The sequence below is a fragment of the Salvelinus namaycush genome, chromosome 10 (assembly GCF_016432855.1).
Source record: "Salvelinus namaycush isolate Seneca chromosome 10, SaNama_1.0, whole genome shotgun sequence".
In the NCBI taxonomy this organism is placed as follows: Eukaryota; Metazoa; Chordata; class Actinopteri; order Salmoniformes; family Salmonidae; genus Salvelinus; species Salvelinus namaycush.
In genome coordinates, this window is record NC_052316.1 from 21,779,670 (window position 1) to 21,802,675 (window position 23,006).

General features: G+C 48.8%; 1 protein-coding gene across 1 annotated transcript; it reads right to left on the bottom strand.

Annotated features, from left to right (window-relative positions):
- Positions 1-739: 739 nt before the first annotated feature.
- bcar3 (BCAR3 adaptor protein, NSP family member) lies at positions 740-20,496 on the bottom strand. The gene is made up of 9 exons (XM_039003136.1): positions 20,314-20,496; positions 6,551-6,996; positions 4,277-4,377; positions 3,145-3,938; positions 2,391-2,506; positions 2,112-2,283; positions 1,858-1,969; positions 1,565-1,771; positions 740-1,368 (listed from the first exon to the last, which is right to left on the bottom strand). The coding sequence occupies exons 1-9, from the start codon at positions 20,494-20,496 to the stop codon at positions 1,193-1,195; spliced, it is 2,307 nt and encodes a 768-aa protein (XP_038859064.1). The 3' UTR covers positions 740-1,192.
- Positions 20,497-23,006: the final 2,510 nt, after the last annotated feature.

The window sequence follows — 23,006 nt, forward strand, 5'->3', positions numbered from 1 at the left end:
ATATTCCATAGTATTTTAGACCATATACGGTAAAACTGCCTCTTGTATAGCGACCAAAAGTCTTTACTTCTGTTTCATCATTTTATGTCCTCTCATTTGTTGAACCCTTATAACAAGGGTGTTACATCTCAATCCCTACTTTAGTGATACATTCATACACCCATTTCCTTCTGATAAACGCTTTCAGAAACTCTTCTTGGGTCCTCCTCTCTGTCTCAGTGCGGTCAGTGTGTTCCCCTCTCAGCCACATCCAGTAGGATGACTACTGCTGCACATACACTGAGTGTACAAAACATTAGGACCACCTTCCTAACATTGAGCTGCACCCACTTTTGCCCTCAGAACAGCCTCAATTCATCAGGGCATGGACTGGCTCTACAAGGTGTCGAGAGTGTTCTACAGGGATGTTGGCCCATGTTGACTTCAATGTTTCCCACAGTTGTGTCAAGTTGGCTGGATGTCCTTTGGGTGGTGGACCATTCTTGATGCACAAGGGAAACTGAAAAAGCGTGAAAAAACCCAGCAGAGTTGCAGTTCTTGGCACATACAAACTGGTGCGCATTGCACCTAATACCATACCCTGTTCAAAGGCACTTAAATCTTTTGTCTTGCCCATTCACCCTCTGAATAGCACACATACACAATCCATGTCTCGAGGCTTAAAAATCCTTTAACCTGTCTCCTCCCCTTCATCTACACTGGTTGAAGTGACATCAATAAGGGGATCATTGCTTTCACCTGGATTCACATGGTCCGTCTATGTCATTGAAAGAGCAGGTGTTCCTAATGTTTTGTACACTCAGTGTATATGGTGCAAATCTGTTTTTGCTATCATGCCAACTCCCTTTCACTCATTGTCATTCCATTGGCTTGACAATGACAGCAATGGAGTAGGCAGGAGCACAAACAGATCTAGGACCAGGCTATCCCCCCTCCTGCGTTACTGAGGGAAATATTTCCCCTTCATAAGAACACACTCAGTATCCTGCCAATGCCAGGGAAGAGTTCCAACTGGATCTCAGACACTCCCTCCATTGGACAAGTTGGGAAATCACAGTAGTCTCGCTATGCAACCATCTTCTTCATCCCCAGTCAATACGGGGCACAGTTTGTCCTCTCTCTTAACCAGCCTGAATGTCCTTTTACAACACACCAGTGTTCACTAATACAGTCTGTTTACTACAGGCTCGGGTTAGAGTTCTGTGTGTTTGACCGCTGGCTCCAGCTTTCTGGACAAAGCAGTTAGGATGAGTGTGAACTTGTCGTATCTCTCCGTCTGGTTGACGGCCGCCCCTCTGCTGCCCCACAGCAGACGCAGCTGAAAGTCTGTTTTAAAGATCTCCAGCAGGTCCTCGTCAGCCTGGAAGTCTGCACACAGAAAGAGGAAAAAATTATTGTTAGCCTTGTAGCACATCATACCAGCTTAAACATGCATCTGTTATAGTGTCTTAAGCAATCTCGGGCACTATGAAAAAAGCTGTGACGTTTTGGACAAGAGCATTTGTTTAGCAAATAACGTTAACAGCTGTGAGCACTATCTAGCAGAAGGTGTGGAGTGTATTACCTTTCAGGACGTGTTCAGTGGTGGCGGTGTATGAGTCAGCATTGTGTGCCACGCTGCGGGCCTCCTCTAGGTGACGTAGCATGATCTCACAGCCCTGGTCGTTGCTCTCCCACAGTTCCATGCCCTCGAACGCCACCGCCGGGCGCTCCATCAAGATGAGCAGGGGCATTAGTAGGGGCACCGTGGTGCCAGTCAGGGGCATGTCCACTACACACACACAGGGACACGGTCAGAGACTACAACTGCACTTAAGCTCAGTAAGAGCACCAAGGAGGCTCTATTGAAGTGCTTACCTGTTCCTTCATACAGCCCCTTGTAAAAGGGCTTGAGAGACTTCTCATATATGATGGCAGTCTGAGTGTATTTCCTCCTCAGCATGGTCCAGGTGTGGTCTAATCGTGTGATCTGTGGTCAAGGGCATACATACGGTATGTTAGGAAACAAACAGCACAATCACAATATCCCTAGGGACATCTGCCTTTAAATACTAATCTCAGAACACGTGGTGGGGTTGGGGGACCGTGTCCGGCTGTATTGAGTGGGGTACCTGAGGCATGTCCAGTGCTTTCATGATGGAGGAGAAGGCGTACAGGTCCCCCATGGAGTCCTTCAGTTCTAGAGCCACCATGATAATGCGGTTCAGCGTGGCGGTTCGCTCCTCCAGACTTCCTGTGCAGCCCAGGATGTCCACGGCAACCCCGATGGCCATGGTGTGGTGCCTGAGTTACACAACGGAGAGTTCAGTCATAAGTGCCTTGTGTCTACATGTGGGTTCCTATCACCTGAGGCGTGTGTCAGGTGGGTTTGGGTGTGTATGTGTGTTTACCTTTCCATCAGGTCTCGACGCAGCTGCCTGCCGTGGGGTAAGGTCACCAGCTCCAGACCAGAGGACACACCCATTTGACCTTTCACCTCCTCAGAGACGCCAAGTATCCTAGCAACCTGTCAGGTACATAACCATTTTTTAGTTAAGCTATAGGAGGATGGAAGTGTTTTAGAAGGGTCACGTTTGGGGAAATCCTATCATTGATTATGAGTTCCTTCTGACTGAATTAAACAAGAGACATCTTTATTGAATTCCACAGCCACCTTGCATAACGTTGTGCCATAGCTGTTTTTAACAACACTAATAAAGATGTTTCCCTCAAGACTAGATACCCAGTCATGGGTTTGGCTACAGAGCATTTTTGGTGCATCTAACTAAATAACATTTACTGGTTTCATTTGGCCCTTTGTGTAGTGTACCACTCCCAGACAGACATAAGGCACCTGACTGTCTGTGAAATGCAAAATACCAACGAGAGGAAATTAATGAAATGCCAGTCTCAGATGCCCTCTGTGTGCCTGACTGTCTAGCCCCTAAATCAGATGCTGCTGAAGAGTAAGACATGTATCACGCTAACACAAACTGTCCTGCAAATCTCCCATTTATATTAATTAATGATGTACACTGACATTTCTGTTATGATCTCAAGTTGGGATTCAGCCCTGAGTGCTCAGACATACAGTAGGCCTAGTGCGGTAGAGAATGTCCTGTGGGTAATCTGGGTATGGTGTAGTGGGACAGTGCAGTGCAGTACCTGGCAGTCTGCCATGAGGATGTGCTTGGCAATGATGTGGTGGTCTTTCTGAACGAGCAGTTCTTTGGCTCTCTTCAGCACACTCATCTCCAGGGGTTTGTTCTCTGCAGGCAGTAGCCTGGATTCAAACTCCCCCGGCCGGAACGTAGACGCCGTCTCCAACACCGGCCGCCGAAAGCTCCTCTCTTTCTCCTCTATCTCATCCATCTCTCCTTTCCTTTCTTGTTCCACCTCCTCCTCTTCGCTGCCATTTTCCAGTGCTTCGATGGCATGGTGGTAGGAGCTGCGGTCCAATTTGGAGCCATGGCTGCTCCTCTCACTCTCCTCTGTCCTCAGCCTCTCTACGTAGCTGTTGATATTGTTGTTGTTGTTAGGCTGGGGGCCCAAGTCTGGAGCCTGGAGCCTGTCCCACTCCGCTGGGCTGCAGGGGCTCAGCTCAAAGTAGTTCACCTCCGGGCTGCGGGGCAGGGGAGACTGGAGAGCCTGGATCAGATGCTGCTTCTTGGGCTTCAGTGGGGGAACAGGGGGACCTGGGTCTGGGCTGGCCAGAGGGGCCAGGGGCTGCAGGTGTGGGGAGTGGGGTATCCTCATGGTGGGCACCTTGCTGGGCTTGGGGGGCGGCTTGGGGCAGAGCTGGCTTTCTGAGCCCCGGATGGCCTCTCCGGCCTGGGTCTCAAAGGCCATCCTCCTTGGCACAGTGGGACTGAGGGCCGGCTCACTGCCCGTCCTGAACACTGGAAACTGGGACCTAGGCTGATGCTCCATCAGCTGGGACTGGGGCTGGGGCCTGGAGCCTGGGGAGTGAGAGGTGACCATCATTACCTGAACCTGCAAACTGCAGCCTAGTACATACAGCTAGAGCCATGTCTGGGTTGTGTGACTGTGGAGCTGCTGTGAGGGCTGCTGTCTTTTATTCCAAAGACTCAGACATCAAGCACATCTATCTATTTCCATTTCAACTTTTATCTGCTCTGTAATCCTTTCAGAAATACATTTATCGCCATCCTTAGCTAATGTCACAATTCTCATTTCTGAGCTGAGGGTACAAAGCAAAGTTTTGAAGACTTGTCGGGGCTGTAAATCCTCTGACAACAGGATGAGAGAGAGAGAGAGAGAGAGAGACGGTACCTACCTATAGGAAGAAAGCTCTCTGACTGGTGGGTTTTGAGAGGCCACCGTCTCTCCTGAACGTGGTTCAGACACGCAGGCTGGCTTCCACACTTGTCTTTGTTCCTGATAGACAGAAAGAAAGAAACAGAGAGAGGTCAATTGGACTGAGCCCTTTAGCTACCAACAGAGGCACGTCCACTGGGCACACCACACCACTAACCCCTACTGAAACCTGATACATTGACGCAGTGTTTATGTAAAATGGTACTGTGTAATTTGATGGGGTATTTTTTGTCCTGGTTTGCCTTGGCATTGTGCTCAGAGGTTGGTATTCTCCATCCAGGCTAAACATCACTCCTTACTTACTTTGCCTCAGGAATGGTTTATTGTAGATGTATACTTATCTCTGTGACTCCCACATTAGTGTGACAAATTTGGAGTGCACATGTGTTGTTTGCACGGTAGGCTATACATGAAAATTATACAGATCCAATTCCATTTGGAGAAACCCCTGTATGACGGAATGTACAGTGTCTATATACAGTGGGACAAAAAAGTATTTAGTCAGTCACCAATTGTGCAAGTTCTCCAACTTAAAAAGATGAGAGAGGCCTGTAATTCTCATCATAGGTACACTTCAACTATGACAGACAAAATGAGGGAAATAAATCCAGAAAATCACATTGTAGGATTTTTAATGAATTTATTTGCAAATTATGGTGGAAAATAAGTATTTGGTCACCTACAAACAAGCAAGATTTCTGGCTCTCACAGACCTGTAACTTCTTTAAGAGGCTCCTCTGTCCTCCACTCGTTACCTGTATTAATGGCACCTGTTTGAACTTGTTATCAGTATAAAAGACACCTGTCCACAACCTCAAACAGTCACACTCCAAACTCCACTATGGCCAAGACCAAAGAGCTGTCAAAGGACACCAGAAACAAAATTGTAGACCTGCACCAGGCTGGGAAGACTGAATCTGCAATAGGTAAGCAGCTTGGTTTGAAGAAATCAACTGTGGGAGCAATTATTAGGAAATGGAAGACATACAAGACCACTGATAATCTCCCTCGATCTGGGGCTCCACGCAAGATCTCACCCCGTGGGGTCAAAATGATCACAAGAACGGTGAGCAAAAATCCCAGAACCACACGGGGGGACCTAGTGAATGACCTGCAGAGAGCTGGGACCAAAGTAACAAAGCCTACCATCAGTAACACACTACGCCGCCAGGGACTCAAATCCTGCAGTGCCAGACGTGTCCCCCTGCTTAAGCCAGTACATGTCCAGGCCCGTCTGAAGTTTGCTAGAGAGCATTTGGATGATCCAGAAGAAGATTGGGAGAATGTCATATGGTCAGATGAAACCAAAATATAACTTTTTGGTAAAAACTCAACTCGTCGTGTTTGGAGGACAAAGAATGCTGAGTTGCATCCAAAGAACACCATACCTACTGTGAAGCATGGGGGTGGAAACATCATGCTTTGGGGCTGTTTTTCTGCAAAGGGACCAGGACAACTGATCCGTGTAAAGGAAAGAATGAATGGGGCCATGTATCGTGAGATTTTGAGTGAAAACCTCCTTCCATCAGCAAGGGCATTGAAGATGAAACGTGGCTGGGTCTTTCAGCATGACAATGATCCCAAACACACCGCCCGGGCAACGAAGGAGTGGTTTCGTAAGAAGCATTTCAAGGTCCTGGAGTGGCCTAGCCAGTCTCCAGATCTCAACCCCATAGAAAATCTTTGGAAGGAGTTGAAAGTCCGTGTTGCCCAGCAACAGCCCCAAAACATCACTGCTCTAGAGGAGATCTGCATGGAGGAATGGGCCAAAATACCAGCAACAGTGTGTGAAAACCTTGTGAAGACTTACAGAAAACATTTGACCTCTGTCATTGCCAACAAAGGGTATATAATAAAGTATTGAGATAAACTTTTGTTATTGACCAAATACTTATTTTCCACCATAATTTGCAAATAAATTCATTAAAAATCCTACAATGTGATTTTCTGGATTTTTTTTCTTCTCATTTTGTCTGTCATAGTTGAAGTGTACATATGATGAAAATTACAGGCCTCTCTCATCTTTTTAAGTGGGAGAACTTGCACAATTGGTGGCTGACTAAATACTTTTTTGCCCCACTGTAAGCTCCTGGGTGCAAAGGAGAATAAAATTAACTTTATTGCCGTAATAAATCAGCTGCAGGAAAGCATCTCCATTGTACCATTGTAACACACTGACAATTCACCATGTCAAGAGCAGACAACCCTGAACCTCCTTAGATAGCCTACTAACCTAAGCAGGTTCCCCCGTCCAAGGCTTTGGTCCTGGGTGTGTCCGTTCATGATGTTGAGGCTCAGACGTTTGGAGGTCTGGCTCTTCCTCTCGGGCAGGGTCAGACCGGTCTCTACACGGACACAGGCCACCCCATACTTCTCCTCTAGACAGCGCAGGGGTAAGGCCCTGTTGATGGGCTGGAAGATGATGGCTCCCACCACCTCCGTCACTGGCTTCCTGTTGCCAACGTAGTAGCGCACCAGGGCAGGCACGCTGTCGAAGCCCTCCTTCTCAAACAGGTACTGCACCCGAGAGTAGGCCTCGTTCATGGCCACCACAATCTTATTGATCTTGAAATGCTGCGGGCTGTTCTTCCACTGGCAGGTCAGGACGTAGTTCCCAGGGCTGGACAGAGAGTCCCGGATCAGGAAGTCCCCGTCTCTCTGGATCAGGTTCTCTGCCACCTGGACACCAGAGGACACGTGTTGAGCACACATAGACAGAGACACATACACACAGGCATACTGTATAGCTCATACAGATGGCTGTATTTTCAATATCACACAGTTGGAACTGTGTCTAGTGTGTTTTCCGTTTGTCACACTTGTCTCACAGTTGGATTTGTGGCGACAGGTTTTCTAGTCCCTCTCACTGAATGGCCTCATTAACCTGCTTGGCTCACTGAATGTTTTCTCTAGGACTACAGTTACTGTACTGTGACATCCTGATACCTCCCAGCATGCTCTCTGAGCCCAGGCCACACCAAGCCAAACAGGAACTCATAGTCAGAAGGGTCAAGTGTCCAAGCCCCCAGTGTTGTGTAGAAACTCTCATACAGTGGTCCACACTCTTGAGCTTTATAATCATCTCTGTCATTTGAGTCCCAAATAGACCACCCTGTGTATTTGTTTTAGTTTAATTATTTGATTTGATTAAAATATAAGTTTGCTCAGTCTGTTTATTGAATGAAATGTTATTTGTGAATTATGCCAGTTAAAAAAAATGTACCTCCTTTTTCTCCCCAATTTTGTAATTTCCAATTGCGATCCAATTACGATCTTGTCTCATCGCTGCAACTCCCCAACGGGCTCTGGAGAGGCGAAGGTCGAGTCATGCATCCGCCCAAACATGACCCGCCTGATTCCTCTTCTTAACACCCGCCCGCTTAACCCGGAAGCCAGCTGCACCAACGTGTCGGAGGAAACACTGTTCAACTGATGACCGAAGTCAGCCTGCAGGTGCCCAGCCCACCACCAGGAGTCGCTAGACCGCGATGAGCCAGGGAAAGCACCCCCGGTCAAACCCTCCCCTAACCCGGACGATGCTGGGCCAATTGTGCGCCACCCTATGGGACTCCTGGTCACGGCCGGTCGAACCCGGTTCGGTCACGGCGATGCAGTGCCTCAGTGTAGTGAGGTGCGTACTGGCGGCAGAGAAGTCAGGCGCAGGAGAGCGAAAACTGATTTACAACGGTGTCGTTTAATAAACATAAACCACCGTCAACAGAATACAAATAAATGGGTCAAACAAAACCTGGTAATACCAGCATACCGTGCACAAGCACTACAAGAAACAATTACGGACAAGGACATGGGGGAGAACAGAGGGTTAAATACACAACATGTAATTGATGGAATTGGAACAAGGTGTGATGGAAGACAAAACCAATGGAAAATGAAAAGTGGATCAGCGATGGCTAGAAGGTCGGTGACTTTGACCACCAAACGCCGCCCGAACAAGGAGAGGGACCAACTTCGGCGGAAGCCCCCCCCCCCTCCCCCCTTGACGCGCAGCTCCAGCAGCGCATCGACACCGGCCTCGGGGACGACCCGGGGGGCGAGGCTCAGGGCGATCCGGACGAAGACGGTGGAACTCCTGCAGCATTGAATGGTCCAACACGTCCTCGACCGGAACCCAGCACCTCTCCTCCGGACCGTACCCCTCCCACACCACGAGATACTGAACTCTGATGCCAAGGCGCCAGAACCGGCTGGTACCCCAGTACGCACTGGAAGGGAGAGAGGTTAGTGGAGGAGTGGCGAAGCGAGTTCTGTGCCATCTCGGCCCAGGGCACGAACTCCGCCCACTCCCCCAGAAACCTGCCCACATCCTTGTTCACTCTCTCACCTGCCCATTACTCTCGGGGTGAAACCCTGAAGTAAGGCTGACCGAGACCCCCAGACGTTCCATGAACGTCCTCCAGACCCTAGACATGAACCGGGGACCCCGATCAGACACTATATCCTCAGGCACACCGTAGTGCCTGAAAACATGTGTAAACAAGGCCTCCACAGTCTGTAGGGCTGTAGGGAGACCTGGCAGAGAGAGGAGACGACAGGACTTAGAGAAACGATCCACAACGACCAGGATTGCGGTGTTACCCTGTGAGGGTGGAAGATCGGTCAGAAAATCCACCGACAGGTGCGACCAAGGCCGCTGTGGAACGGATAAGGGGTGTGTGTAGCTTACCTCTGGGCAGGTGGCTAGGAGCCTTACACTGGGGGCACACCGAGCAGGAGGAAACATAAACCCTCACGTCATTAACCAAGTTAGGCCACCAGTACCTCCCGCTCAAACAGCGCACTGTCCGACCGATCCCAGGATGACCAGAGGAGGGTGACGTGTGGGCCCAATAGATCAACCGGTCACGAACAGCAGACGGGACGTACAGACGCCCAGTGGGACACTGGACGGGAGCGGGCTCTGCACGTAACGCCTGCTCAATGTCCGTGTCCAGCTCCCACACTACCGGAGCCACCAGGCAGGAGGCGGGGAGTATGGGAGTGGGATCCATGGGCCACTCCTCTGTGTCATACAGCCGGGACAATGCGTCTGCCTTCACGTTCTGGGAGCCTGGTCTGTAGGAAAGGGTAAACATTGCCCACCTTGCCTGGCGAGGGTTCAGTCTCCAATGTCTCCACCACTTCAAGGCCTTGACGACAGCCAACAACTCCCGGTCCCCCACGTCATAGTTTCGCTGCGCCAGGCTGAGCTTCTTCGAGAAGAAGGCACAGGGGCGGAGCTTCGGTGGCGTACCCGAGCGCTGAGAGAGCACAGCTCCTATCCCAGCCTCGGACGCGTCCGCCTTCACTATGAACGCCAAAGAGGGATCCGGATGGGCCAGCACGGGAGCCGAGGTAACTAGAGCCCTCAGGTGACTAAAATCCCTGTCCGCCTCAGCTGACCATTGCAAACGTACTGGGCCCCCCATCAGCAGTGAGGTAATGGGAGCCGCTACCTGACCAAAACCCTGGATAAACCTCCGGTAGTAGTTGGCAAACCCTAAGAACCGCTGCACCTCCTTTACCGTGGTGGGAGTCGGCCAATTGCGCACGGCTGAAATGCGTTCACTCTCAATCTCCACCCCTGAGGTGGAAATGCGATACCCTAGGAAGGAGACGGACTGTTGGAAGAACAGGCATTTCTCAGCCTTGACGTACAGGTCATGCTCCAACAGTCGACCAAGCACCCTGCACACCAGAGACACATGCTCGGCGCGTGTAGCAGAGTATATCAAGATGTCATCAATACACCACTACACCCTGCCCGTGCAGGTCCCTGAAAATCTCGTCTACAAAGGCTTGGAAGACTGATGGCGCATTCATCAACCCGTACGGCATGACGAGGTACTCATAGTGCCCTGAGGAGGTACTGAAACCCATCTTCCACTCGTCTCCCTCTCGGATACGCACCAGGTTGTAAGCGCTCCTGACAACTAGTTTGGTGAAGAAGCGCGCCCCGTGCATTGACTCAATTGCTGTGGCTATGAGCGGTAGCGGGTAACTATACCTCACAGTGATCTGATTCAGACCCCGATAGTCAATACACGGTAGATCTCCCTCCTTCTTCACAAAAAAGAAACTTGAGGAGGCGGGTGAAGTGGAGGACCGAATGTACCCTTGACGCAGGGATTCGGAGACATATGTTTCCATAGCCGCCGTCTCCGCCTGTGAGAGGGGATATACGTGACTCCTGGGAAGTGCAGCGTCTACCAGGAGATTTATCGCACAATCGCCCCGTCGATGGGGTGGTAATTGAGTCGCCTTCTTTTTGGAAAAGGCGAGAGCCAAATCGGCATATTCAGGGGGAATGCGCACGGTGGAGACCTGGTCTGGACTCTCCACCATAGTAGCACCAACGGAAACCCCTAAACACCTCCCCGAGCACTCTCGACCACGCCGTCAGAGCCCTCTGTGGCCAAGAAACAGTGCAGTTATGACAAGCTAACCAGGGTAAGCCCAGCACCACGGGAAACGCAGGAGAGTCAATAAGGAAGAGACTAACCCTTTCTTTGTGACCCCCCTGCGTCACCATGCCCAGAGGAGCGGTGACCTCCCTAATCAACCCTGACCCTAATGGTTGACTATCTGAGGCGTGAACGGGGTAGGGCACAGCTACGGGAACAATGGGGATCCCTAAACTATGGGCTAATGCTCTATCAATAAAATTCCCAGCCGCGCCTGAATCGACGAGCGCCTTATGCTGGGAATGTGGGGAAAACTCAGGGAAAGTGATATACACAAACATATGTGCAACAGAGGGCTCTGGGTGAGAATGGTGCCGGCTCACCTGGGGTGACGCCAGAGCGCCCTGCCTGCTGCCCTGATCCCCAGAGGAACCAACCCAACACCGACCGGCAGCGTGACCTCTGCGGCCACAGATGGTGCACGAGCTGGAACCTCCTCCGGTCTCCTTGCGCACCGCCCCTCCCAGCTCCATAAGTATCGGAGAGGGGGTGCGGGAGGATGGAACCACCAGACCCCGATCTGAACGTCCGCAGGTAGCCAGCAGGTTATCCAGCCGGATTGACAGGTCCACCAGCTGGTCGAACGTGAGGGTGGTGTCTCTGCAGGCCAACTCCCGACGGACGTCCTCCCGCAGACTGCAGCGATAATAGTCGATCAGGGCCCTGTCATTCCATCCCGCGCCGGCAGCCAGGGTCCGAAACTCCAGGGCGAACTCCTGCGCGCTCTTCGTCCCCTGCCTCAGATGGAAGAGGCGTTCACCCGCCACTCTACCTTCGGGCGGGTGGTCAAAGACTGCCCGGAAACGGCGGGTGAACTCCTCAAACTGGTCCAATGCCGCATCTCCCTCTCTCCACACGGCGTTGGCCCACTCCAGGGCTTTCCCGGTGAGGCACGAGACGAGGGCGGACACCCTCTCACAGCCCGACGGAGCCGGGTGGACGGTGGCCAGGTTGAGGTCCAATTGTAGAAGGAACCCCTGGCAGTTCACAACCTTCCCATCGTATTCCTGTGGCAGGGAGAAACGAATCCCACTGGGACCAGGAGGAAGAGTGGCGCTCAGGGGAGACCCCGGTTGTGCTGGTGGAGGCGCTGGAAGAACTCCCTGTCTCTCCCAGCGGTCCATTGTCTGGACAATGCGGTCCATGGCGGTGCCAAGATGGTGGAACATTGCTGCGTGCTCCCGGACGCGCTCCTCCACCCCTATACCCGGGGTACCTGCTCCTGCTGACTCCATAGTTTGGTCCGTAATTCTGTAGTGAGGTGCGTACTGCGACAGAGAAGTCAGGCGCAGGAGAGCGAAAACTGATTTACAACGGTGTCGTTTAATAAACATAAACCACCGTCAACAGAATACAAATAAATGGGTCAAACAAAACCCGGTAATACCAGCATACCGTGCACAAGCACTACAAGAAACAATTACGGACAAGGATATGGGGGAGAACAGAGGGTTAAATACACAACATGTAATTGATGGAATTGGAACGAGGTGTGGTGGAAGACAAGACAAAACCAATGGAAAATGAAAAGTGGATCAGCGATGGCTAGAAGGTCGGTGACTTTAACCGCCGAACGCCGCCTGAACAAGGAGAGGGACCAACTTCGGTGGAAGTCGTGACACTCAGACTGCCACGTCACACGGGAGGCCACCTGTTTGGTTTTTGAACATGTCTGAATAATATTTTTTTAAATAATACAATTTCACAAAAACATTGGTCCGCACTCCAATCCACCACTTATGTTATTCCTCCAAACATTTAATTACCTTACTATTTAATTAACTTAGTATTGAACTAAGTAATTATGTTTATATAATCATGAGTTGGAAGGTTAAGGGTTTCTAATTCGACTTTTTAAAAGCCCTCTTCACAATGGGGCCGCAGTGACACCAGGAAGGAGTTTATTAAACCTGATTAGGATCACTTGGCAGCATGAATGCTGTTTTTCAGTATTCTTACATAAAGTCTCTGTCCTACTGAGGAGGTGCAGGCTGCGCCGTAAAACTGAGCACAGCTGTGTGTGCGTTTGTGTGTGTATGTGTTTGTGTGTGTGTGTGTGTGTGTGTGTGTGTGTGTGTGTGTGTGTGTGTGTGTGTGTGTGTGTGTGTGTGTGTGTGTGTGTGTGTGTGTGTGTGTGTGTGTGTGTGTGTGTGTGTGTGTGTGTGTGTGTGTGTGTGTGTGTGTGTACCAGTCTTATGCCACCCTGTCACGACTGCAAGGACAAGCTCAAAAGAGCTCAATTTCTTATTCAGGGTCCCATCATTTTACACACAAAGGCAATGCTTTGGGTTTATAAAGCCAGTCTGACGCCTTGAAAGTAATTTGATTTATACCTCATGAAACATGTTAAATCCATTAGCCATGCAATGTTGTTTATATATTTCTAATAGACATCTGTTGTGAATGAATTTTGTTGTGAAATTTGATGAAAATTGAGATGGACAGGGTTTTCAAACATTTGTGCAACTTGATTCTTTTTGCAATCTATGTCACTGTCTCACAATCCCATAGCCAGTGCAACTCGTTGATCTTTTTGAGCGACCAGTGTTTTCTGTATGACATTCATGCATTGTGACAACATTACTATCCCCGATGCACTGGCATGGAGAGAAACCTCCTCAATCACCTGAAGCCTGGAGCTGCTGATGTGTATTGTCTAATGGTAGAATGGGAGTGGACTGAGCTGGTCTTACTAGTTCTTGTTGAGAGACGCACAGTCTTGTGGGTAAACATGACAGTGTGTACCGTACCGTGTGCAGCTAGCCGGTGATGAGAATTATAGAGGCGTGGTCAGTGCCAGATCAGTGAACCAGCGGAAGGCAATAAGATAAGATGTCATTAATAAATGGCGTCGTGTCATCTGATTAAGACCTGTGTGTGTGTGTGCTGAGAGACAGACTGAGCATCCTCACTGAAGCTGAGGTTCATGGAAAGAGCTTTGTGGTCTGAGCTCTCAGTACTACAGTATGTACACACACAGACACAGTGTGTGTGTGTGTCAGGGCCACTCTGTTCTCACTGACAAGTTCTCAGTGACAAGCTCTTAGTGAGATACTGATGAAAGCACAAGGTTGAAATTAAGTCCATTTCAATTAACCATGCAGCGGGTGTCAAGCCTCATTCAGCCACGGTATGTCAAACTGACAGCCTCACACAATGGATTCAATACAGCCAGTGCTGTAGAACGGACCTGACAAGATAAATACTTATCTCTGTTGTTGACTTGTCCTTATTTGTCTGATTCTGATCTGGCTCAACCAGTTTCAGACAAGCTGCCAGAGAATGAATCTGCTCTGTGTACATAGGCACTCATTTGAGCTGAGCCCTGGGTGTGAGGATGTCATCAGTGTTCTTCCTCATCCCCCTGATCTGATCCTGCTGTGCTGGGATCTGTCACAGTCTGTCACAGTCTGTCATAGCCTCCTCCTAAGTCCCCACCCTCAGCCATGTAGCTTTCACTCTGCAGTCCACATTAAAGATAGCTCCCTTCTAAAAAGCTCTAGACATGCAGGGAGTTTTCACATATTTATGACAAGAACTGCCATACAAAGTGTCTAAGCTCCCTGAATCTCCATTCACACAGTAGTCCACAGAGTGACCAAACAAAGCATTGTGTGGGATGTCATTATAGAGACGTTTGATTGAGCTTAGAAAATGTTATGTCTGCCCAGCTGTCCTGCCCTACGCGGGTATGCGGAAGGTTTTGCATGGTTGTCATGTTTTCAGAGCACCAGTGCATTTCACTGTCAGTCTACACCTGTTGTTTACGAAGCATGTGACAAATATTATTTTATTTTATTTGCTGTGATTCCTCCAAAGGGTGGGTGACCAACAGGCAGTGCTGTGATTCCTCTACAGGGTGGCTGGGTGACCAACAGGCAGTGCTGTGATTCCTCTACAGGGTGGCTGGGTGACCAACAGGCAGTGCTGTGATTCCTCTACAGGGTGGCTGGGTGACCAACAGGCAGTGCTGTGATTACTCTACAGGGTGGGTGAGTGACCAACAGGCAGTGCTGTGATTACTCTACAGGGTGGGTGAGTGACCAACAGGCAGTGCTGTGATTACTCTACAGGGTGGGTGGGTGACCAACAGGCAGTGCTGTGATTACTCTACAGGGTGGGTGAGTGACCAACAGGCAGTGCTGTGATTACTCTACAGGGTGGGTGAGTGACCAACAGGCAGTGCTGTGATTACTCTACAGGGTGGGTGAGTGACCAACAGGCAGTGCTGTGATTCCTCTACAGGGTGGCTGGGTGACCAACAGGCAGTGCTGTGATTCCTCTACAGGGTGGCTGGGTGACCAACAGGCAGTGCTGTGATTACTCTACAGGGTGGGTGGGTGACCAACAGGCAGTGCTGTGATTACTCTACAGGGTGGGTGGGTGACCAACAGGCAGTGCTGTGATTCCTCTACAGGGTGGCTGGTTGACCAACAGGCAGTGCTGGGATTCCTCCAAAGGGTGGGTGACCAACATGCAGTGCTGTGATTCCTCCACAGGGTGGATGACCAACAGGCAGTGCTGTGATTCCTCCACAGGGTGGGTGACCAATAGGCAGTGCTGTGATTCCTCCACAGGGTGGGTGACCAACCGGCAGTGCTGTGATTCCTCCACAGGGTGGGTGACATACAGGCAGTGCTGTGATTCCTCCACAGGGTGGATGACCAAAAGGCAGTGCTGTGATTCCTCCACAGGGTGGGTGACCAACCGGCAGTGCTGTGATTCCTCCACAGGGTGGGTGACCAACAGGCAGTGCTGTGATTCCTCCACAGGGTGGATGACCAACAGGCAGTGCTGTGATTCCTCCACAGGGTGGGTGACCAACAGGCAGTGCTGTGATTACTCTACAGGGTGGGTGGGTGACCAACAGGCAGTGCTGTGATTACTCTACAGGGTGGGTGATCAACAGGCAGTGCTGTGATTACTCTACAGGGTGGGTGGGTGACATACAGGCAGTGCTGTGATTACTCTACAGGGTGGGTGGGTGACCAATAGGCAGTGCTGTGATTACTCTACGGGGTGGGTGGGTGACCAACAGGCAGTGCTGTGATTACTCTACAGGGTGGGTGATCAACAGGCAGTGCTGTGATTACTCTACAGGGTGGGTGACATACAGGCAGTGCTGTGATTACTCTACAGGGTGGGTGGGTGACCAACAGGCAGTGCTGTGATTACTCTACATGGTGGGTGACCAACAGGCAGTGCTGTGATTACTCTACAGGGTGGGTGACCAACAGGCAGTGCTGTGATTACTCTACAGGGTGGGTGACCAACAGGCAGTGCTGTGATTACTCTACAGGGTGGGTGGGTGACCAACAGGCAGTGCTGTGATTACTCTACAGGGTGGGTGGGTGACCAACAGGCAGTGCTGTGATTACTCTACAGGGTGGGTGGGTGACCAACAGGCAGTGCTGTGATTACTCTACAGGGTGGGTGGGTGACCAACAGGCAGTGCTGTGATTACTCTACAGGGTGGGTGGGTGACCAACAGGCAGCAGGAATGACAGGGCCCTGAATGAAATAAGTGTGCAACTGGATACCCAGTCGTAGCTGTTGGCAACATGGGAACCCCTCCCCTCTCTGCATGCTTTCATTGGGATAGTCATGTTTCACGGTAAGCCTCTCTCCTCTCTCAGCTCCATCTCTTTATTGGACTATCCTCTTTCACAAAGAGCCAGCGTGTGCCGCCGGCCGCAAAAAAATACATTATCAAAAATCCTTTGACCCAAGCTAAAATAAGGCTCATAATAAATCATTAAACAGCAGCTGAGTTGTTCCTCCAGAGAATGTGTGTGTGTGTGTGTGTGTGTGTGTGTGTGTGTGCATGTTTGTGTGGCTATTTACCACCACAAACCTATGCTGGCACTAAAACCGCACTCAACGAGCTGAATAGGGCCATAAGCAAACAAGATAATGCTTATCCAGAGGCGGCACTCCTAGTGGTGATTTTAATGCGGGGAAACTGAAATCCGTTTTACCTCATTTCTACCAGCATGTCACCTGTGCTAGAGGTAAAAAAAATCTAGATCACCTTTATTCCACACACAGAGACGCATACAAAGCTCTCCCTCGCCATCCATTTGGCAAATCTGACCATAAGCATATCCTCCTGATTCCTGCTGACAAGAAAAATCTCAAATTAGAAGTACCAGTGACGTGCCCAATACGGAAGTGGTCCGATGAAGCGGATCCTAAGCTACAGGACTCTTTCGCTAGCACAGACTGGAATATGTTCCGGGATTTATCCGATTGCATTGAAGAGTTTACCACATCAGTCACCGGCTTCATTAATAAGTGCATTGACTACGACGACGCCCCCACAATGTGACCATATGTACATATGCCGATTACAGGCAACATTCGCACTGAGCTAAAGGCTAGAGCTGCCACTTTCAAGAAGCGGCACACTTATAAGAAATCCCTCTATGACCTCCGACGAGCCATCAAACAGGCAAAGCATCCATATAGGAGTATGATCGAATCATACTACGCCAGCTCTGACACTTGTCAGATGTGGCAGGGCTTGCAAACGATCACGGATTACAGAGGGTAACCCAGTCGCGAGCTGCCAAGTTGACACGAGCCTACCAGACGAGCTAAATGCCTTCTATGCTCGCTCGAGGCACGCAACACTGAACAATGCATGTTCTGTACGACTGTGTTATCACGCTCGCCAAAGCCGACGTGAGTAAGACCTTTAAACAGGTTAACATTAACAAGGCCGCAGGGCCATACGGATTACCAGGATGTGTACTCAGAGCATGCACTGACCAGCTGGCAAGTGTCTTAGCTGATATTTTCAACCTCTCCCTGACCCTGTCTGTAATACCTACAGTACATGTTTCAAGCAGACCACCGTAGTCCCTGTGCCCAAGAACACCAAGGTAACCTTTGTAAATGACTTCTGTCCCATAGCACTCACATCTGTAGCCATGGAATGCTTTGAAAGTCTGGTCATAGCTCACATCAACACCATCATCCCAGACACCCTGGGCCCACTCCAGTTCGCATACCGCCCCAACAGATCCACAGATGACGCAATCTCTATTCTCTACTCCACACTGCTCTCTCCCACCTTGACAAGAGGAACATCTATGTGAGAATACTGTTCATTGACTAAAGCTCATCACTAAGCTAAGGACCCTGGGACTGAACCCCTCCCTCTGGAAGTGAATCCTGGATTTCTTGACGGGCCGCCCCCAGGTGGTGAGGGTGGGCAACACCACATCCGCAATGCTGACCCTCAACACGGAGGCCATTCAGAGGTGTGTGCCTAGTCCCCTCCTTTACTACTTGTTCACCCACCATCATTAAGTTTGCTGATGACGGTGGTGAGACAGCCTATAGGGAGAAGGTCAGAGACCTGGCAGTGTGGTGCCCGGACAACAACCTTTCCGTCAACGTCAATAAGACAAAGAAGCTGAGATAAAGGGCCGAGCACGCCCCCATTCACATCAACTGGGCTGTAGTGGAGTGGGTCGAAAGCTTCAAGTTCCTCTGTGTCCATATCACTAAGGATCTATCATTCTCCAAACACACCAACACAGTCATGAAGAGGGTACGACAACACCTCTTCCCCCTCAGGAGGCTGAAAAGACTTGGCATGGGCCCTCAGATCCTCAAAACGTTATACAGCGCCACCATTGAGAGCATCTTCACTGGCTGCGTCACTGCTCGGTATGGCAACTGCTCGGCATTCGACCGCAAAGCGCTACAGAGAGTAGCGCATATAGCCCAGTACATCACTGGGGCCGAGCTCCCTGCCATCCAGGATCTCTATACCAGGCAGTGGCGTGCCGTGGGCCTGGGGCCTGGGCCTTCAGTGAGGTACTACACAGTCCCACCCGAATTAATCCACCTCATTATGATGCCATGGCTCTAGAAACTATACATTTAGACAGAAACGCAGTATAACCAGGCGTTGCGTCACCTTGAAATTGACAAATTGACATTTTTGGGTAAACAGTGTTTACCCAAAAACATGACACAATCAATGAGTCTTTTCAATATTTCCCTTCACCTTTTCATTGTGCAGCTCCGTTGCCCTGCGCGTTTGTTCTTTGAGCTGTCGATCCACTCCGGTGTCCCCAAAAGTTTTCAAAAGCACCATTGCTTGTTAGTGCCCAGCCGTACTTTGGTGTCTCGTTGCTGCCTTGGTTAGACAACTCAAGTTTGCAAAGCCAGTGTGGCTCCAAACACCAAATCGATCACTTGCAAATAATAGGCATTCCCAGCAGTACAGTTTGCAGTGCTTCTCGGAGCCAAGGAGCCTGTGAGCCATTGACAGCGCTCGTAGTTGAAACTTTGAAAGTGGCGAGCGAACGAAGCACTTTCCCGCCTGTGACAGGCTTTGTGGCGTCGGGCGACCTCTCCTTACAATGTCGAACTTTTCTTGAAAAGTTCGTCTTGAGAATGGCGTTATAATTATATCCTCGACCAAATCGATATCTTCTCCTCCTTCCGCCATTGTGGGTTGAAAAAACAGCTTAGTAGTACGCGAATTAATTCGTTTATCAAATTCAGTTTCCTAGATCTCCATAGGACCTGCCTCTCAATATTGGTAATCCAATCAAAAGACGTGCACGCACTACGCCTGCTAGCTGGCTCCTGTGTAACACTGGAGCCAGCCAGAAGGCGTACAATAGCCAACTCTAAAGCTGATTGGTTGACACTAAATTTTCATTTCCATTCACTATAAGCTACAAGCGCCCGCACTGTTGATTCTGAAGGCCTGAGGGCAGATTTTAGACCCCTGGCAACACATGATGGCTGAATATGATTGGATAAAAGATCTAACATAAAGACCAGCCCTCAAAATCTCAACCTGGGGCTGGAAGCAGTGCAACCAAGAGGAAAGCTATGAAATGAAGAGTATAACTCTTACTCTGGGGAATAATTTAATACATATTTGTGGGAAAATATATTTAAAAAAAAAATTATATTCTGATGATGTTTAGGCCAGCAGAGAAGGCCTTGCAGGCCCTGACGGCCCACCACTGATACCAGGCAGTGTCAAAAGAAAGCTTTAGAAATTGTCAAAGACTCCAGCCACCCAAGTCATAGATTGTTCTCTCTGCTACCGCATGGCACGCAGTACCAATGCACCAAGTCTGGAACCAAGAGGACCCTGAACAGCTTCTACCCCCAAGCCATAAGACATGGTTAGTTAAATAGTTAACCAAATATCTTCCCGGACTATCTGCATTGACCCTTTTTGCACTAACTTTTTTGACTCATCACATATGCTGCTGTTACTGTTTATTATCTATTATGTTGCCTAGTCATTTTATTATATTGAGGTAGATGTACTGCCTCGTACCCCTGCACATTGACCCTGTGTACATTATATATAGTTACTCATTGTGTATTTATTATTACTTTTCTATTATTTCTCTATTTTCTTTCTCTCTGTATTGTTGGGAAGGGCTCGTAAGTAAGCATTTCACTGTCAATTTACATCTGTTGTTTGTTACGAAACATGTGACAAAGAAAATTTGATTTGATTTATTTTTGTATGTGTCTGTGTGTGTGTTACCTGTCTGGGAATGGCTCCATGGTACCAGGCGTGGCTGCATGGCTCCTCACTGGCCATTTTCAGCTCTTCCTCCAACTCTTTGCGTAGTTTCTCCGGCGGGCCCTCCATTATGTACTTGTCCCTGGAGAACTGCACATAGACAGGAACAACAGCTTCTTTCAGTACTGGGATCCTCACAGACATGGATGCTGCACTGAGAGGGCAGACTGTGTGCACTGCACTGGCTGTCTGCTCCTGTCTGTGTGGTAAACCTTTTAAATGTAACTCTCCCTCTACTGTATCTACCTCTCACACATTCTCTTTCTCTTTCTTTTTCTCTCTCCCTCTCTTTCTCTCTGTGTAAGCAATGTGTCATACATGGCTCTCCTCCCCTCTTTGTGTTCTGGGCTGTAATTTCCCAGAGCCACACCATGCCGAAGGCTGCAATTGGCGAGGGCTCTACCTGCCTCTGCTTTGACTGCTGTGTCATATCCTGGTCTCGTTGCCACGCCCCTCTGCCCCGCCCCAGCGAGAGGCCTCAGGGCGGAACACAACACACCTACCTCTACCTCCCTCACCTGACTGCTGTGACATACTCACTCATATAGAGTGCAGTGTGTACACAACCAATTAACTTATATTTAATTTTATTTGACAGAGTCCAGTATGCCGGGCTGTTGTGACACACTATGATTTACAAAACCTATCCTCCTTCACAATCAATAGACTTCACCTACACATTCTTTTTTTAACCTTTATTTAACTAGGCAAGTCAGTTATTTTCAATGACGGCCTAGGAACAGTGGTTTAACTGCCTTGTTCAGGGGCAGAACGACAGATTTTTACCAGCTCAGGGATTCAATCTTGCAACCTTTCGGTTACTAGTCCAACGCTCCAACCACTAGGCTAGCTGCTTGTCCTGAATTGGGTTTTGTAAACACATTACAAAAGGATTGGTCTGTTGTTGTGCAACCTCTCAGTCTGCCTGCAATATACCAGTATCTATGTCGATAAATGATCAGAGTGATACTGAAATTTCCCTCCTGTGGCGCCACTCGTGGGATTAAACCGAGCCTCAGTTTTCTACTTCATTAGCTAGAGGTCCAGTAGACCCAGCCAGAACAACACACTCCATAATGATTTATAATTGTGTTGCTCTTTAAACGAACCCCCTGGAGATGGCAGGCAGGATTAGACTCTGGAGGAAATTACTGTAGCCATTGTGTTATTTTTGGATGTTGGCACCAAACCTGCAACTTTCCAAAACACAATCTGAGGATTACTAGGGGCTGCCAAGACCTGGTTCATAAAGAGATGGAGAGGTAGAGGAGGTTGTGGGAGGAGGGAGTTGATTGGCTATTCAGCATTGACCCTAAGGGTGAGCGATGACCAATAGGATTATTGTGTTACATCAACTCAATACCTTTCTCCAGTGACCAATATTATACTTGGTTTTCTAATAAATTGTTGTTTGTGTACAACCTCTGCATTAACCTTACTTGCCTAGTGCCATCTTTGTCTCTGCATACTACAACAATGATCTTTCTGGGAATATTGACAATACAGATGAACATTGATCAACAACAATGATGTAATATGACAATGGCCTTCGGGACAGAAACTCTTCACAGCTGTGTTTTTCCCTTTAAGGGTCTGGGACAGGACAGGAACGTACAGTATCATATACCCATTTGTCCCCTTCTAAAATAGCATGAGGCCTTCTTGACATTGGCTAACTGTTAGGAATGTTCAGAATGCACAGTGTTTTGCCTATCTGACCACTTCCAGAAGCAGTGTGCCGAGCTTAACAGGCAATTTGTTTCCACTGTTTAACCCACAGCTAAATCTGTTAGACTGTGTTCACCTTCAACCCCAGAGAGAACATACGGAAGGACTGTAAATTTCAGTTTTCTGTTGTGGCCGACAGAATTATATGCCAAATAAAACTGAAGTAAGGCTCCAGGAAATGGTGTTTTATTTTTGCGGGTGGAGGGGGTAAGCATCGGAAACTCAAGCTTGAGGTAATATGCAGCTATTTATTTTAGCAGTGTTGTTCCATGTCATTTCAGCAAGCCATGACACCCACCATCTCAGATTGTTCTGAAATCATTTCTGTAGTTTGAAACAGATAAGATTAGCATTCCTGCAACAATATTCTGTTGAAATATAATTTGATCTCTGAGAAATTGAGCTAATTCATTGCACCCAAATTTGCCATTTATAGGATTCATATAATATTCAATACATATAGTACCTAACATCTGATTTGGACCAAACGTGTTTCTAACAATGAGTAAGAGATGAAGAATCCAAAGAAATTGTCACAAGCCACCCACAGACCCCACACGCCAATTCCACCCTAACAAGAGTAAACAGTATCAGTTCTCTATGAATAACAAGTAGTATGGAGCTGCGGCTCAGAGTATTATTTCTTCATCCTATGTAACGTATTCTCAGTGAATTTGGTGATGTTTTCTTTTCCCTATTCAGAGGAATTAGTCAGTGAAGTTGTTAGGTTTATGTCTCATCCTACATCCACCAGGTTCTGATAAAATTATATTTCAACCAAATAATGTGAACAGGAATGCTAATCTTATTTGTTTCTAACAACATCAACAATTTTAGAACAATCTGAGATGGTGGGTGTTGAAATCATCTTTCTTGTGCTTTTTGAGGTGGAACGACCTAGCAGAGAGCTAATTAAGTGGACTGAA

Bases quoted from the DNA above. Each gene is read 5' to 3' on its own strand.
- bcar3 (XM_039003136.1), bottom strand. From the start codon at position 20,496: ATGTCTGTGAGGATCCCAGTACTGAAAGAAGCTGTTGTTCCTGTCTAT. The intron at 3,939-4,276 runs GTAGGTACCGTC...CTCACTCCCCAG, and splicing joins AGAGAGCTTTCTTCCTATAG to GCTCCAGGCCCCAGCCCCAG. The intron at 2,507-3,144 runs GTACTGCACTGC...TGTACCTGACAG, and splicing joins TCCTCATGGCAGACTGCCAG to GTTGCTAGGATACTTGGCGT.